At 44.4% G+C, this 16,828-nt stretch overlaps 1 protein-coding gene across 1 annotated transcript in view; it reads left to right on the forward strand.

Annotated features, from left to right (window-relative positions):
* The first annotated feature begins 682 nt into the window (after positions 1-682).
* STUM (stum, mechanosensory transduction mediator homolog) overlaps positions 683-16,828 on the forward strand; it is a 43,351-nt gene continuing 27,205 nt past the window's right edge. Inside the window, exon 1 of the mRNA XM_074144580.1 lies at positions 683-869. Within this exon, the coding sequence (XP_074000681.1) occupies positions 683-869 (187 nt within the window). The remainder of the gene's footprint in view (positions 870-16,828) is intronic.

A 16,828-nucleotide genomic window follows, 5' to 3' on the forward strand; every position in this document is an offset into this window, starting at 1 on the left:
GGCATGATTTTTTTCCCCACCGTGTTGAAATGGCTTTTCCCCCTTCCCAAAGACAAAACCCCCTCTCTCCTCGCCTCCCCGGTGGGTCCGGCCGCGGACCGTCGCCTCAGCGCGCCCGCCATGAGGCCGCACCCGGGCCGCGGCCCGGCGGGCAGCCCCGCTACGGCCCGGCCCGTCTTCCCCCACCGCTTACCGCCGCCGCCCCGCTCCCTTTCGGACGAGTTGACCAAATTCGGTGCCGCGGGGCGGAGAAAGGGGACCTGTGTGAGGTGAGGGGTCCGGGCAGCCCTAACAGAAGGGGTGCTGGGGGGGCGAAAGGGGACCTGCGTGAGGTGAGGGGTCGGGCAGCCCTGACAGAAGAGGGTGCCGGGGGCGACGGGACAACGCGTCCGTTGGCTCCAACCGCCTCAGGGGCATTTCTAACGGACACCGCGGGGTGAACCGAGCCGGGAAGCTCGTCCCGGGCGGGAGCCCGTCGACGCGGTGCCAGCCCGGGGCTGATTGAAGCGCGGCCATCGGGGGCGGAAACGGCGGCGGCAGCGGGAGGGGAGGGGTCCGCTCGCGGGGGGAGGGCACCCGGGAGCGCGCGCAGGCGGCGGCAGCGCGCGCGGCGGCGGCGGCGGCAGCTGGGAGCCCGCCGAGGGCCACCGCCAGCCTCGGCCGCGCCGCGCCCGGCCCGGCCATGGATCCCTTCCCCAAAGAAGGCGAAGGCGCGGCGGCAGGGGAGCCCAGCCGGGGCGCTGCCCCCTCCAGCGGGGTGGTGGTGCAGGTCCGGGAGAAGAAGGGCCCCCTGCGCGCCGCTATCCCCTACATGCCGTTCCCCGTGGCTGTCATCTGCCTCTTCCTCAACACCTTCGTGCCGGGGCTGGGTAAGGAGCCGCGGAGCCCCGGGTGCGGCGGGAGGGGCGGCCGGGACACGTTCTCTCCCCACCTGCCGCTACTTTGCCGGGGGAGCCGGACCCCGCCGCGGCGGCAACTTTCCCCGACGGCGCCGCAGGAGCGGAAGGAGGGAGGGAGCCCCTCCGCCCCGGCGGAAACTTTTGCGGCGGGAGCGGGGGAACGGTCCGCCGCGGGGGACCCCCGGGGAGCGACCCGGCGGGGAGGGGTGTGCGGGCTCGGCAGCGGCCGTAGTGCTTCTCGGGAAGCGGGTTGACACGTTGTCCTCGGACACCGAGCGGTGCCTGAGGCGAGAGGCGGCCGCCCGTCCCTCCCCTGCCCGCCCGGCGGGGCAGAGACCGGTCTCCGGGGCTGAGCAACTCCGCGCCTTCCCCTCCCCTCACTGGGGGCACAGCCCGATGCTGGGAATGGTGTGGTTTAAGGGAACGGGTTTCAGCTGTTGGGGGCTCTTGTGAACTGTGATTTTAGCGGGAGGACCAAGAGGCAGAGCGGCCGCCGCCACACGCCAGCCAAGGCGAGCTGTTAGAGCCCATCTTCCCCGGTTCCCTAAGGACTCCCCTGAGAAACGCTGCCCCTGGACCGCTGCTCTGAGGAACTGATGTCCAGAGAAACTGTGGGAATTCACTGTTTCTGGATATGAAGTCCCTAGTGAGCGATTCTGGTAACGCATCCCTAAGATGTGGCTGTAATCCCTTCTGTATTTTCCTTTCCTCCTTTTTAATTAGGAAATATGTGCTTACTGCAACTGGAGCCTAGAGTTGGAACACTACAAAGGCAGCTGGAACCCAAGATTAAATACAAGTATTCTAGCTGCAAGCAAAACAATCACATTCATAAAAACCCAAACAGAAAATATTAGTTGATACCTTGAGTCTCGTAGTCCATTCCCAGCCACCATTTCTGCTACTACAGCTCCTGCAAAAACCTTCCTTGTGGTATAGGAGTATCTCCCAGCTTGCCCTGCTTTTAAAGAGCTACTGCCCTGCTGTTACCTGCTTTATGTGTTTCAGGTGGCTTAATTCTTTAATGAATCCAAAATTCTTCAAGTTCTTCTGATTAAAGTACTGCCTAAGTCTGAGTGGTAAACTGTGTGCAACAGGTACAATCCATTGCTATTCCAGTGTGTTTGCTCTGAACCTATGGATATACTCCAGAGGAAAACTTCCACCTTGTGAAATATCTCAGAATTTTTCTGTGGAAAGAATGCCATTGGTATATGTGCTTCCAGATACAATGCTGCGTGCTCAGGTGTGTTGCTTTCACAGCCCTTATGTGCAGCCACCTGAAGAACCTGGAGTGATGAATCAAACAGAAACTCTCCAGTTGAGTGCTTTAGTGGGGTTTTAGGTTATTGTTATTTAGCACTTAATTTCCCGCTGTCTTCAGAGAGGTGTTCAAAGCCAGAGCTTTCAAAGTGAATGTAGTTTTCTGTTGGTGTTGAAGGTACTACATCGACACTGTAGACATATAAGAAAAAACCTGACTTATTTTACCCTTTTCCTCGTTTGAATGATCTTATACTTCACAGTATATAAAGTATGCTGTTTTTCACAGCACATGAGAAAACCCTCAGTGCTCTTCTGTCATCCCGGGGTCCCATAAGCCATCCTCACACCGAGATTAGCTTGAGGTGTTGTTATCTGCCTGGAGCTTTTCTCTGGCCGCTGCTGCAGGGCTGCTGGAGGTAGCCAGTGTTGTGCCTTCCCTCACACTGAAAGCATCAGTAAGGAATGACAGCAGATAGTGCTTTCCTTTCTGAAGGCTCCCAGTCCCTGCTGGCTTGAAAGCTCGAGAGTCGAATCTGGACTTTGCAGCTGTGTTGGTTGTGTTGTCACTGGCTGGCTGGACCAGCCCAAAATGGTTTCAATTCTATTTTAGTTTTTTAACAGGCAGAGATTTTAATTTGAAACTTGTTTTCCATTTGATGCGCTGATTTCAGCGGTACATTTTGGCTGTCTGTGCCACTGTTCCTCCTGATCTTCCGTTGCAAAAGTAGCAAAACAAACAAACTACAAATTAAAAGAAATCCTTCCATGTGGCGTTCTCATAGACTGTCAAAAAGCATTGTTTTGGACATGCATCCCAAACTCTGTATGCGAAGCATAGCATTTAGTCCGTACATAAATGAACCTGATAGAAAATTTACTCTGAAATAACATACCCACCTAGAATATAGCTATTTACAATCTCAGTCATATCCTGTCGTATATCACATAGCCCACACACAAAGGGAAACAGGAGGAACACAAATCTACTGGCAGGAATAGTCAGGGTAAAAAGAGATCTCATGTCATTGTTGCACTTCAGCCATCTCGATAAATTGAGCAACCCTTGTAAAATAAAGAATATTTGCAGTGGTGTGAAGTATTCATATCTAGGATGTGAGTCTGTTCCTAGTGAAGTAAAATGGCATAATTCCCATCAATTCCTATAGTCCAAATCTATAACATGGTAAAATGATATTTCACAAGCTTGTTGAACATTTTGCCTGCTTAGGTGGGGAGTGTGACTGTGTTCAGGCGGTAATGGAAGTTCTCTATTTTTCAGTCCCTGAATTCGTTCCTCATCTGTTTTGCGTTCAGTTGCCATTCACGTATAGACTCTGCAGTGCAATTGCAATGAAGGGTCAGAAGCCATGGGAATAGACAAGAAAATGCGCAACACCAAATAAACCAAGTGTTCTGCTGCTTGGAGACCAGTGCATTTGAGGTGTTCATTAGTGCCCAGTACCTCAAACCAGTGATATCCAAACAGAACTCGAGCTCCGATGCAGGCTATCAAATACTCAGGCAGTCTCTCAGCACCTGAAAGCCTCTACTTTTTTCAGTTACATTATCTTTCCTACATTATGGAAGTCATCTAGGAGGGTGAAATCTGAGAATTTTAAACATCCAGTTTATTTTTCCTTTATGATATTTATGTTTTGCAGTAGTACTCTCTTTACTCAAGAGAAGTAACACTTTCTCTTTGCTTATAGTGAATTTATTTTTTCCAGTTGGTTAATTTTCAGGGTTTTATGTAGTAACCTAGAACTGCAGGTTTTAAGATGCATTGTAAACTGGGTTGTAATTACTCTTTGCATATATGTTACAAAAGACTCATAGGAAATTTTTCATACCCAGGGGATATGTTAACTTTTGCCTTGCCAAAACTTAAAACTAAGACCAAATACAACCTAAAAAAGCTTGATTATCCCATCTACTTATAATTGGTTTTGCAGAACAGTCTTGAAATTGCACACTGCTTCCATTCACTTGTGATAGATGCAACTGGTTGGAGATGTCCTGGATCAGAATTTTCCATGGTCCGATGAGGTCTTCCTCATCTGCATCTGATAGGGCTGAGCTGTAACCAAGGTGTCCCTAGCTCAGGTTCATAAAAGGACCAGATAGAACGAAAGGGAGAATAGAGAGTTCTCAGTGAATGCTTAGCAAAAGCCATCCTGCCCTAGCTACCAGCCTTCCAGCTCCGCCACAGGCACCCTGTGGCACCGACACTGTCACCTCCAGTTTGGCATGGGACTTCTGGAGCAGGCTCTGAAGCCTCAGGAGCAGATCACACCATGACGAGCTCTGGAGAATGGAAGATGATGACACCAGCAGGGATAAACGGGTGGCGCATCCTCTCTTTTTCAGTTCCCACGGGATTGAGCAGTGTGCACCTCCAGCCAGCCAGTACGTGCTCCAGATGGCAACTGAGAGAAGGGGCTGGCCATGCCCTTTAGCTGGCAGACTGTGTTCTCTTGGAGCTGCCGTGTGCCAGTCAGCGTGGGAGACGTTCTGGCTCCCTGTCATTCCCTGAGCTGATACATGGGAATCTTGCCCTCCTTCCTACCCCTTTTTTTCCTTCCCTCGACATCACGTGTGTGGGAGGGGGAAAACGAAAGGGGAGAACTTGAGGGAAATGTGAGAAGTGAGTGGAATTATCTGAAAGTATGAGGTATTCTCCAAGATTAATCCCTCCTGTCAGGAAGGGGGTGTACTTTTGGATCACAGCCTGAATTATACATGTATACTATTTTTATGCAGGGAGTAATTGAAATAAGTAGCATAAAATTACGTTAGTGCAAGATGGGAGGGCAGCCACCCATAAGCCATGAAATAGCCCATGGAGGAGATCATGAGTGACAGCCCCTCACGGACAGCTGGAGAAAGAAGGGATCATTCCCAGCCCAATGGACTTTTTTCTTCTGGGCTGTACAGCTCTCCCACTCCTGGGTGTCAGCTCTGTATCACAAGTCTTCTGCCATCCATTTATTCTGCTTCAGTTGTGAGAGTTCAAGGGTAGACCTTCAGCTATGTAAATACGGCATTGATGCTCAATTTATAGAAGCCAAGCATCTGCAGAAGGCTCTCATTAGAAGCCACGCTCTCTTCAGCAGAATGAGCTCTCCAAAGAGCTGAATACAAGTACAGAACACGACACTCGGGAAAGTTGCAGGGATGACATCTTGCATAAAATTATCAATGCCCGTTTTATTTTTGTTGTTGGAATGGTAAATAGATGCCTCAAGCAAACATCCATCACTTTCATTATTGAAACAAAGAATTCCAGGGAAAAAACCACATTTTCTTATCTACAGTAGGGCAAATATTGCAGAAAATAAATTGTGGCTTTCAAACATCTGTGCATTAAAATATCAAACTTGCTTTGGCATTTATGATCCTTTTTAATCTTTTTTTTTTTTTTTCCTATGGACGTGCAGATCAATGAATCTGGGTGATTTACAGGCTCATTTGTGGAAAAAAAAGGTTTTTCAAAAGTGTTTGTATGAATTTGTGTTTCTGAACTTTCCTGCCGGAATTCTTTAGCTAAACATTGCCTTTCAGCCCGTGATGTATAGACTGTGGGTAGTCTGCAGAAACAAGTTGTTTGTTCATGAGAGCATAATTAAACAAAGCAAATCTACCATCAGGAGACATCGCTGTTGGGTTTTGTGTTTTCCACTGAAAAGATCGAGAAGCTCTTTATGGTAATTTCTTCATGTGCAAGGTGAGAAGGAAGATCTGTGCTACGATGTGTGCATCCCGGTTACTGGTAGCAGTGGTATCAGCTGTGCTGTCGTTATTTCTGGTGGTGAGGTAAAGTTGGGCACAAGAACAATGAATCTGCAGATTTCTACTCCTCCTGTTCTTATCAATATGGAGAAGGCCATCAATTCCCCCCCCCCCCCCCCCCCTTTTTTTTTGTTTTTAAAAAACAGATTTAAGTGAGAAATAGAAATGTTTTACGTAACCAACTTGGCTGATCATATTGAACAGTCACTCGGCAATCTAGCCAGCACAGGGTAGTCTGGAGTATTTTTGTGCCATGAAGTGTCTGGACCATCTAGAATGACAAACAAGCTTGGAAAACTCAAAACTGCTTCGCAGGTAATTTGTGACCGGAATAAGTGCCAATTTATTTCAAGTTTTTAGCTCCTTGGTTGAGAACTCCTGCCTGCGTATCTGATCAGCAAAAAACCAGTAGGGTTTTATCTCTGCTGAGGGTTCTGGTATGGCCCCTCAGTTTTAATCCAGTGTCCAATGGCATGCCCTGCTGTATTTTAGGAAGAAAGCTGCTTTCTGCTTTGCGGCTGTATTTTATTAGCCCGTACTTGCCCGAATGCTTAATATATTATTATTATTCTTTCTCCCTTTCCCGTGTTTTACACTGGATCCCTTCCTTGAGTTTATCTGCTTAGCCATGGTCACGTATGTACCTGCTGTCTTTACTCATCATCCTCTCGTGGCCTTTGCTTTACAAATGCAGTTATGGGTACGCACAGTGAAAGCACAGCAACACCTCGTTCTTGGCTACACCCTCTGTCACACTCCAAACATTTAGTACTGTTTTATGTCCTTTGGTCAGTTTTTGCTCTTCACTAGTTGTAGTTCCTAAAAGTCAGCTGTGGAGCTCTACTGTCAGTGCCAGAGCATCTTAAATGCAAACGAGTTTCTCTCCCCTCCCTCATGCCTTCTGTTTCCATCAAAATAGAAGACAAAAGAAATGGCCAGTGGCATTTTTTGCTGAAGCGGTTCTGCGGAGGTATTCATTACTTAATGAACGCGTAAGGAGACAGGGTTTGCTCAGCGTTTTGCCATCTCATTTGTCATTTAACGCAATTTGGACAGAGGTACTTGAAGATTTAGAGTGAAGGTGGGAGCAGAACAGCAGAGAAGAGCTGTTAAATGGCCAAGTAAACCAACTGAATTTTAAGGAGCCTGGAAAGCTGTTCCAGACGAAGGCTGTGACATGGAAAAACAGGGAGAGAATCAAGCCCAGAAGGAGAAAAGTGCATTTGTGGAGATTTGGTGAGAAGGCCAAAGAACGGGAACTTCTTGCAGCAAGAGAGGCAAGGAGCGAGAGGGTTTGACGACAGATTTGACTTGGATGAGGAGAGTGCTTTTGATGAGTGAATTCTGGCTCGTCTGGATGGCGGGATGGAGGTGAATTGTTCTCCTGCTCGGAATCAGCGGGTGTTGCAGAGATTTACAAACTCTGAGAAAGCACCGTTGCCTGCAGCAGTTCACTTTCCACCAGGAAAAAAGCATTGAGAGTTTGTGGAGCTCTTCAGGATAGTCGAGGCAGGGGCGGGAAGCAGAAACCAGGTTCCTCAGGCTCTTTCTTACCCATCAAATAGCACACAGCACCCTGAGCACAAACACACCCATAGGTGGCAGCAGCTGGCATAAAGCAGAAAGGTGAATTTCAGAACCTGCATGCAGTTTTGAATTTTGTGGAGACATAGGTGATTGGATGGTAAAAGAATTCTAAAATAGTCCCTAAGTTTGTTAAAGGGACTGGAGTTTGCAATGGATTTATGAAAACTTTCGTTCAAAGGTAACCTGGAGAGGAGGAAAGAGAAAGAGCTTTCTTATTTTCTTATTTTCTGAGATATAAAGTTAATCATAGAATTTTCTAGGTTGGAAGGGACCTTTAAGATCATCTAGTCCAACCATGTCACCAAGCACTATGTCAACCTTTTACCAGAAAAGGAAGCGAACAGAGACTATTTCCCAGCTGGTTATGTACAGTGTTGAGTTAGACTGGTTATCTTCCAACAGCGCAATTCTATCATGTAGGAAATACAGTAGTTGAGCCCTTCTACACCAATATAAAAGATAAAGGACAGCTCTTTCCACTGAAACTCCTGTACCACACCACAATTAACTGGAAAAGTGCATACCCTTCACAGAATCATAGAATTGTTTACATTGAAAAACCTCTTTAAAATCATCAAGTCCAATCTGACACGTAACATTCTGTTTTCTGTCTTTAGACTTGACTGCATTTTAGAGCTTTACAAGTTTAAAGTTAGTGGCAGCACTGCAGTGGATGTATATGAATTTGGTTGTAGCACTGTGCAAAGATGCTGGTCAATAAAGAAAGAACAGGATAAGACTATTTCAGTTGGAAGGGACCTACAGCGATCACCTAGTCCAACTGCCTGACCACTTCAGGGCTGACCAATAGTTAAAGCATGTTTTTATGATCCAAAGCATGATCCAAATGTCTCTTCAACACCAACAGGCATGGGGCATCGACCACCTCTCTAGGAAGCCTGTTCCAGTATTTGACCACCCTCTTGGTAAAGAAATGCTTCCTAATGTCCAGTCTAAACCTCCCCTGATGAAGCTTTGAACCATTCCCATGTGTCCTAACACTGGATACCAGGGAGAAGAGCTCAGCACCTCCCTCTCCACTTTTTTTCATGAAGCTGTAGAGAACAATCAGGCTGCCCCTCAGCCTCTTTTTGTCCAAACTAGACAAGCTCAAAGTCCTCAGCCACTCCTCACAGGACATGCCTTCCAGCCCATATCTGGAAGAAGGTAAACCAGTTTAGAGTGTTGTACCTATGTTCTGTACTTGGGATTTTGCCAGGACCCGGGCAAACAGGACATCAGACCCAGGACAGGACATCAGCATGGGCTCAGCTTCACATGAGAAAGAAAAGTTTGTGTTGTTTGCTTTAGAGATCATAGGAATGTGAAAGCTGGGTTGCTCTAATTCTGCTGCAGAGTGGGAGCTTTTTCACTGAGTGAAGGAGTTAATCCCTCTTTCTCTTCCCACTCATCCCAGGGTTTTTGAGAATTTATGTTGACTAGGAGCCCCAGAATAAAAATATTGTAAGAGCTTGAGAAAAATCACATGCCCTTCTACCTCGTTATATTTTACTTGTTGATTTCTGATGTTATAAACTTACTAGGTTTCATTGTGTGTAGAGTCAAGGTAAAAATAAGTAGACAGAACTTAAATATTTGATTTAAAAATACTCATTTCCGCAGATAGTGTTCTCTCCATCTCACAGCTTGGAAGCTGCTCTCACCCTCCTTCCTCCAGCAACATAGTCCTTATTATAAAGGCAGTTCAAAGCTCATTTTTTCCATTACAAGGGAGTTAGAGGCTAAACAACTTCTGACCGACTACTTGACAGCACCTCAGAAGGCCTAGCAATGCAATCCTGACTGTCACAATATTTGGTGTTTCCTTAGAACCCTGTCCCCTGGGGCTCTTGATTAGATGAGAATCTCTGCTTTCAAGAAAAGAAAAAAAAGTAACTCTTAGGGCTTTGGAACAGGATTTGAAGATACGGCCCTGTCTCAAAAAAAAAACCCAACACCAAAAATGGCGGCGGGGGGGGGAGATAGAGGAGAGAAAGAATGAATTGCATTTTTTAAAAAAAAAATCTCAGTTTTGGAGAACCTGATTAATGATTTTTTAGCACGGGAGGATATCAATATTATACTGAGCTTTTAAATTAAAAAAGTAGATACATTGCTAACTAATTTACAACTCTGCCAGACTACACAAAACTACAGACACTCATGCTTTGGAGCATACGATCGTGAAATATCCAGGCTAGTAAATATAAATGAGATGGTTGCTGAAAGATAATTGGTAATACGCTAACTTAAATTAAAAGTTCCAGTATAAGCATACCCAAAGGATATGCCTAGAGCGGATCATGTTCAAATCTTGCTAGAGGAAAGAGTGAATACAACCAATAGAGGAACTGTTGGAAACATTATCGTGTGTTAAAATATGAATTTAAACATATCACAGATGATTATCCCTCATCTCACCAGCTTGTCGTTTATCTCACTGTGTTCTCAGTTTGCCACAAGCATTGATGAATATCCACACAAAACTTAAAAATGAGTCTGCAGATAATCCCTTTGTTTCAGTTATGACACAAGCAAATTTGTGAAGAACACAAAGGCGAAATGGTCAAATGAATCTTGAGATTGTGTTGGGAAAATTTTCAATTGAACCAAACACGAATGTTTTTTTTAAAAAGTGTTTGTGCATTTTTAGGTGTTATGAGCCCTTGAAGAACTGAGATTTTAATGAAGATTAATAAACTAGATTATAATGAACCATTGCTACAAGTTTAGTATGTTAGAAAGTTGAGTCATTTTACAAAGTATGAATCATAGTATTTATATGAAAATATTTTACTGGAAATAAAATAAGCCCAATGATCACATTAGTATAACACTGTCCAGCTGAAACAGTTTTGCTGTTTTACGTTTAAAATATGTATTTCTTTATATGCATATATTTATTACATATGCCCATATGGTGACCTAAGATCTTGGGTTTAAATGATTTCTTCCATATGTAGGTAGAAAACCATTTGTTGTATCTGATTTTTAAGCACATTCATAAAAGAATGGATTTTAGATTTCATAAATGACTTTTGTTAATTTGCTATTTTTAAAATACTTGCAAGACCTCTTCTGTTGCCATGACAATTTGATTTCCATAAACATGATTTTGTGTGTGTGTGTGTGTGTGTGAATATCCAACATTGTGTTTGCTGTGCTGGGGAAAGAAGATGGCAACTTGGCACCATAGAAATCACTATGCAGAGAGGCCCATATTGTCAGGTGTCTTTCACGGACAGTGGTCAGGACTATAGCAATATAAAATAAGCTCTTGGATCAAGGTTTATGTATTTATATTCCCTGTAAATGAAAAGATTTTTTTTTTTTTCGTGTCTTCTTGCAAACGCTGTTGTGGAGTCAGAAAGCTTTTAAGTTTCCTTTCCACTGAAAATTGGTTCCAAGAGTCTGAAGACTAAATTCTAGCTAAAAGTACAGCTGGATCTCTTTGGGTCTACGTACACAAAGTAGCTGCCAGGACATACAAGTCTAGCTGTGGGATCGGTTTGGTTCCCTACACCTTCCTTCTGTCTTTGTGAAACGATGGCAACAAATCAGACCTGTTTCTGAACTCATTTGCTCCAGACTGGTTATCATGTAATCCATTGAAAGAGTAGGCACATTGGTTTTGATGTAGTTAGACAATTTAGTTAGTGCAGATTCTCTGGGTTGGGCCATTAGGTTATCTCTCTTGATCTATTTAATTGTGAAAGCATTGCCAAATCTGCCTGTCCATATTGCAAGGATGATAATGGTTTTTGCTGCATGTCTCTGTTCTTTAGCTCTGCACCCAACAAACTGATCAATACCAGAGATGGCTTAGCAGGGGTTTTAGAAAACAAATACTATTTCTTTCTGAAACAGTATTTCGGACTCAGCATCACGAGATTTTTTTCCTCCTACTGAAATTTCATTGTGGCTGCAGAGAGCTGGTGGGATGGTTGCTTTTCTCATGTAAAAGAGAGAACAGAGCACAGGATCTACAATCACTGGTAATTGTGAGTACAAAAATGCTCTCTTGTTTTCTCTTTTAAAAACCAAAACATAATTTTATCCATTGACTTGCACCTGAGTGCTTATTTCCCTCAGCCCTCTGCTCCTCCCACACATCCCACAAAACCAAGTTTGAAATGGATTCTCCTGGCGCTCCTTTGAAGCTGACTCCCTGAGGTAATCTAATTTTCGTCTTGTTTACATTGGTCAGCTGTACAGGGTGACCTGATTTTTGTGCCCTGAGAACTAGTCCCTCACATCATAAGCTGCTACAGAAGGCAGTAAGGAAGGTTCTTTCATACCCGCGCTGCAGAGGTGTAGGCAGCTGCACAGGCTTGAACCAAGCCATGAGTGTGGACAGAAGAATGCGGAGGGCTCCAACCATCAGTCAGTCATTCTGGGTCACCAACCCATCTTGATTCAAACAAGTCCTTACGCCCAAGGTTGCCAACACACAAATTCTCATTTCCATCAAAGTCAAGCCTCAGTATTCCCACTTCAGATATTAGATTCAAGGCAACACAGTTAAAAGTAGGATGTGTTTCCTTGTGCTAGAAGAAACCCGTGGTGATGCCAGGAGTGGAGTTTAGACCAAGCATTAGTTCCTGGGAACCACTCTTGCTCAGCAATTACACAATGAATCCTCCTTTCAGTGAAGCTGTGGTGAATAAGTGGTACCAACCCACCCTTAGTATCAACAACACAAGGAAGAAAGGATTTTTCTTTCGTGTATTAGCTAAAATGTGGTATATACATGGTGCAACTGCAAATCTGGCCCATGTACGTGTATGTTCTGCTCTCATATCAGTGCTTTCAATCCATTGACACCATTAAATGAGTTCTTTCAGTGCTCATTTACTCTCTGTGTGCCAAGGCAGAACTGATCAGAGGATGTCCCCTTGCTAGTTGCTTTGAGGACTCCAGGTCACATTGCTTGGAGCAACAAGCGGTCATTTGAACCACTGCAAAACAGGTCCAAAATGTTCCCGTGACAAGTTCAACCCGCTTGTCAGAACTGGGAATCCACAACATGGAGAGTGATATGGCATTGAGCCTCTAGAAGCAGTTTGCTTCACCTCTGCTCAGTGTTTTTGCTTCTTATTGTAACATAGATGAGAAGAGTTCACAGTCTCGTAATATCTTAGTGCAAAGAGAACTGGGCTCAAAGGTAAGGGCTAACACGAGCTGTCCCCTTGAGGTTGCTCCTGTGAATAGGTGTTACTCCCTGTGAAGAAGAGGTGTGTAACTGGGCTCTTACATTGCACTTAAAGCCTGAGAAGATGCTTCATAAGTTACAGTACTAAGTAGGACACCCATTGAGAACTGTATTTCCCAAATTAACCAGCAGCCAAAGCTAAAAATCTGAGGTTGTTGCATCACAAACTGCTTTCTCCCTTACAAACAGGGTTTTAAGTATTTATGACATTTCATCCTATACTAGCAAACATTCTTTAGTATATTTTGTAAATGGAATCAAGCTTAAATGACACGAGACCTTACTCTAGTGACTGTGATTTAAGTCTTTCCTGAGAAGTCCACTATTCACTGCTATGAGAAGCACCAAGTAGGTAGTTGAGCAGGGTGTTACCGCATTATTATTTCATTAGCACTGTGAAGCACAGACTACACTCAAGTCCTGTTACAATACAGAAATATAAAGAAAGAGTTATGTCATAAGAGTTATGTCAGGCTGTTTGCTGTCAGAATGGAGAAGTCAGAGGAAATAACCTGCTGAAGATTGTCCAGGAAGTTGGGGGCAGAACTGGCAAGAGAATCTACGGGGACTTCTTGCAATTCCGTGCCTCGCATCACAGAGCCATACTTAAGTTTCCATTACTCTCTTCCAGGGAAACTACCTCCATCACTCTTGGACTTTGTGTTGGTCAGGAAGCAACGTGTTGTCTGTACCATGCATCAGTGAAAACGCCATAAGTAGGTAGGACATACAAGGCAGTTTGTAGTTCAGATGTGCTAGTTACTCCCTCACATGATCCCATGCCTGTGAAAGCTACACGCCATCTTGTACATTCAAGGGAGACTTCAGCATGTTTTAGTTAGTACATGGCAAAAAACCCCAAAAAACCCCAAAAACCCAAAGCCAAGCAAGCCATTTTTTTGCAGCACAGATGCACCCTAGAGCTGCCAATTGAAAGAACGCTGATTTGTACCATGCCTTGTAGTTTAGTATTAACAGGTATTTGCCGTAAGTAGGCTCCACTGCATTCCTCCTTGTTTATACCGCACTTGTGTGCAAAATGGGGTCTTACTGTGACCTTAAAATGTACTATTTTAAAATATTTTATTTATACATCTGGGTAGGTGACCATGGCACTGTACAGACAATACAAAAAGAAAGGGTCCTATCCCAGAAGGTTGTGCTAGAATGTAACACCAAGAGTCAGATCAGAGTTAAAAGAAATCTTAATAAAAACACACAATACAGTGTAATGAAAAGAAAAGTATTTCCTTGAGTTGTATGTTTAAAGGAAGAGTTTTAAAGGCACAGTTGGGACTTGTTTCTTAGCAACGGAGCTCATCTGAGCCATGCAAACACTGTCATGTTGGAAAAAGATACCCTCAAGAAGAAAGGCAATATGAGAGGAGCTAGAAACACCAAATTTAGATATCTTCCTGCTGTTGCAAGAGCATTTTATCAGCACTACATAGCCTTCAGGCAATGACCAAGGTCATTTTGATAAACTGTTAATGATCAGAACAAAGAACTTGTCTTTACTTCTCTTTCTCAGAAGGGAAGAATGGCAAAAATGATATTTAAGAACATGTGCATTGATATTACAGGGATACCGTAAACCATAGTTTAGGCCCTGTCTTCCTCTGTATCCATAATAACATGGCTGTATTCTGCAACGAGGACACAGGACTCCTGCAGAACGAAGTCCTTGCTCTGCTGTATCTCATGCTGTATCCAGTACTAGATGTTTCAGAGGAAGATCTGTAATGAACAGAGTTGAATGCAATAATCTGCCTGTAGCAGAAGCTCCTCCTAAAGGAGTTGATTAGCTAGCTGATACACCAAAGCAGAAGATAATTTTTTTCAGTATTATTTAGTCAAAATAGCTTAGTGGAAAGCGTTCTTTTTATTGGACTATTAGATAGGATTCACCTACCTGTGCATCTGAGTTGGTTGCCATTATAATCTGTGGGAAGGAATTGGGCACTACCAGCGTGTGAGTCATCTCTTCTCTAAAATAGGTGAAGTGAATCACACCCTCTGCGGGCCTCCGTCTTTTTTTTTTTTGACTGCAAAGGGTATCTAGATCAGATTGAGGAGACACCTCCCTTGCAGATATCTGAAGTTAAGTCAGATGAAAGCTACCCATTAACTGGTTTGTAAAATAAGGCATTTGCCTTAATAGTTTCAAAATACATCCTGCATTGCCTGCACATCTTTCTGGATCTAGTCTTGTCCTTACAAGAACTCATAAGTAGGTGTGACCTCCATGCTGTTTCCTTGTGCGTATACATCTACCATGTCTCATGTAATTTGTATATTTTTGAAGCTTAGGCCTCCTGATCTTTCTCACGAGTCCTCACATAAAGTCCTTTAATTTCTGTAATTACTGTCATTGGCCTTCCCCGTAGCTCTTTGCTATCTCTTTTCCAAAGTGTACGTATATTGGGTGTTGTATTGGGCAAGGTTTTGGCAGCAGAGGGCTGCAGAGGAGGGGAGACACCTCTGTGAGAACAGCTGGAGAGCCCATGCTGGAACAGGTACTCCTGACAAGAGCTGCAACGTGTAGAGAGCCCAGGCTAGAGCAGATTTGTCCTGAAGGACCACAGCTCATGGAACAATCGACACCAGACCAGGAGAAAAGCATCAGGAGGAAGGAGTGGCAGAGAGGAACTGCTGTGAAATGACCACCCCCCACCCCGTTCACCATCCATTCTGCAGTGCTCAGGGTGAGGGAATCAGGAACAAAAGAGCAAAGTTGAACCCGGGGGCAGGGGGAAAATAAGGGGAGAAGAAGGTATTTTAATTTGTCTGTTTCTCACTATCCATACCTTTTTTTTTTATTGGCAATAAATATTTTCCCCGAGCCCAGTCTGTTTTGCCTTTTACTGTAAGCGTCTTTATCTTGACCTACAAACTTGTTCAGCTTATTTTCTCCTTCTGCCCTGTGGAGGGGAGTGAGAGAGCGGCTGGGCGGGTGGCAGCCAGCCAAGGTCAACCCACCACAGCATATCACCAATTTCTGTAATGCCATTATAATCTCTTCCATAACATCCTTCTGTCTCAAATCTTGTTAGCTTTACTGACTGTGGAACACCTTGGGCGCCGTCTCTACACTTGGATCACCTTGAGTCATCTCTACACTGCTCATGGTGATACTTAGATCCCTTCCTTGAAGGATGTGCTGGGTGTTCAGAATGTTCTTTCCTCTATGCATTATCTGTGGTACAGAAAGTATGAGAGGTGCTTGCATGCTCCACGTCAATAGCATTGAGAGCTACTTTATTAATTAATGGAGTAGACAGATTAGCTCAGATGAAACTTGGGAACTGGCTGCTGCCTCTCCTTGGTTCACCCCAGCCAACCAGGATGATGCCTGGCAGTAATCTCCTGTTCTGATGATGAACACAGAAAGGTTTCCCTTTGTCACTCAAGCATTACAGCTGAAGTAAGAATGTCTGTTCCATGCCGTAGCTGGAGATACACCACCTCACATCAAGAGATGGCAGATGAAAACATCTAGTAGTACCTCAAAGCCATGGTTAAAGAAAGCTAAGTTTTAGTAAAGACTTTGCACTAAATCTGCTGTGGCAGATACTTATTCTCTTCTGTTGACTCTGGTATGGGTTCATAATCTATACAAAGAAGAGATAAATTGCCTGGCACCTGGTCTTCAGCCTATAAGTCCTCATATAGTTGCACAGCATAAGCGCTTGATAGTATGCTATTGGACCATTTCTGCTCTCCTCAAGTCATAAAAAACCCAGCACATACCAACACTGCTGAAACAGGAAGAAATATTAACTATGACAGCACAGGAAAGAGACTTTTCAGACAAACTTTATTTAATATCCTATAGTATCCTTATGTTCTGGTACATACTTGTAACCCTAATCTGTATGTTTCATTTTCATTATAGCCACAAGCCTTGGAGAGCAGTGAGGCCAAACTAAGCAAGCCAGAATTTGATCGAGAAATCTGACAGCTCTTTCACTACAGCCTCAGGCATGATTTAGCCTGGAATTCCTTGATTTCAGTGGAAATCCGGTACCGAAGTGTTTTCAAAAGTCTGTGCTTTTAGCTTCTCTGCCTTCCTTCT

This window comes from Numenius arquata, chromosome 2 (genome assembly GCF_964106895.1).
Source record: "Numenius arquata chromosome 2, bNumArq3.hap1.1, whole genome shotgun sequence".
NCBI lineage: Eukaryota > Metazoa > Chordata > Aves > Charadriiformes > Scolopacidae > Numenius > Numenius arquata.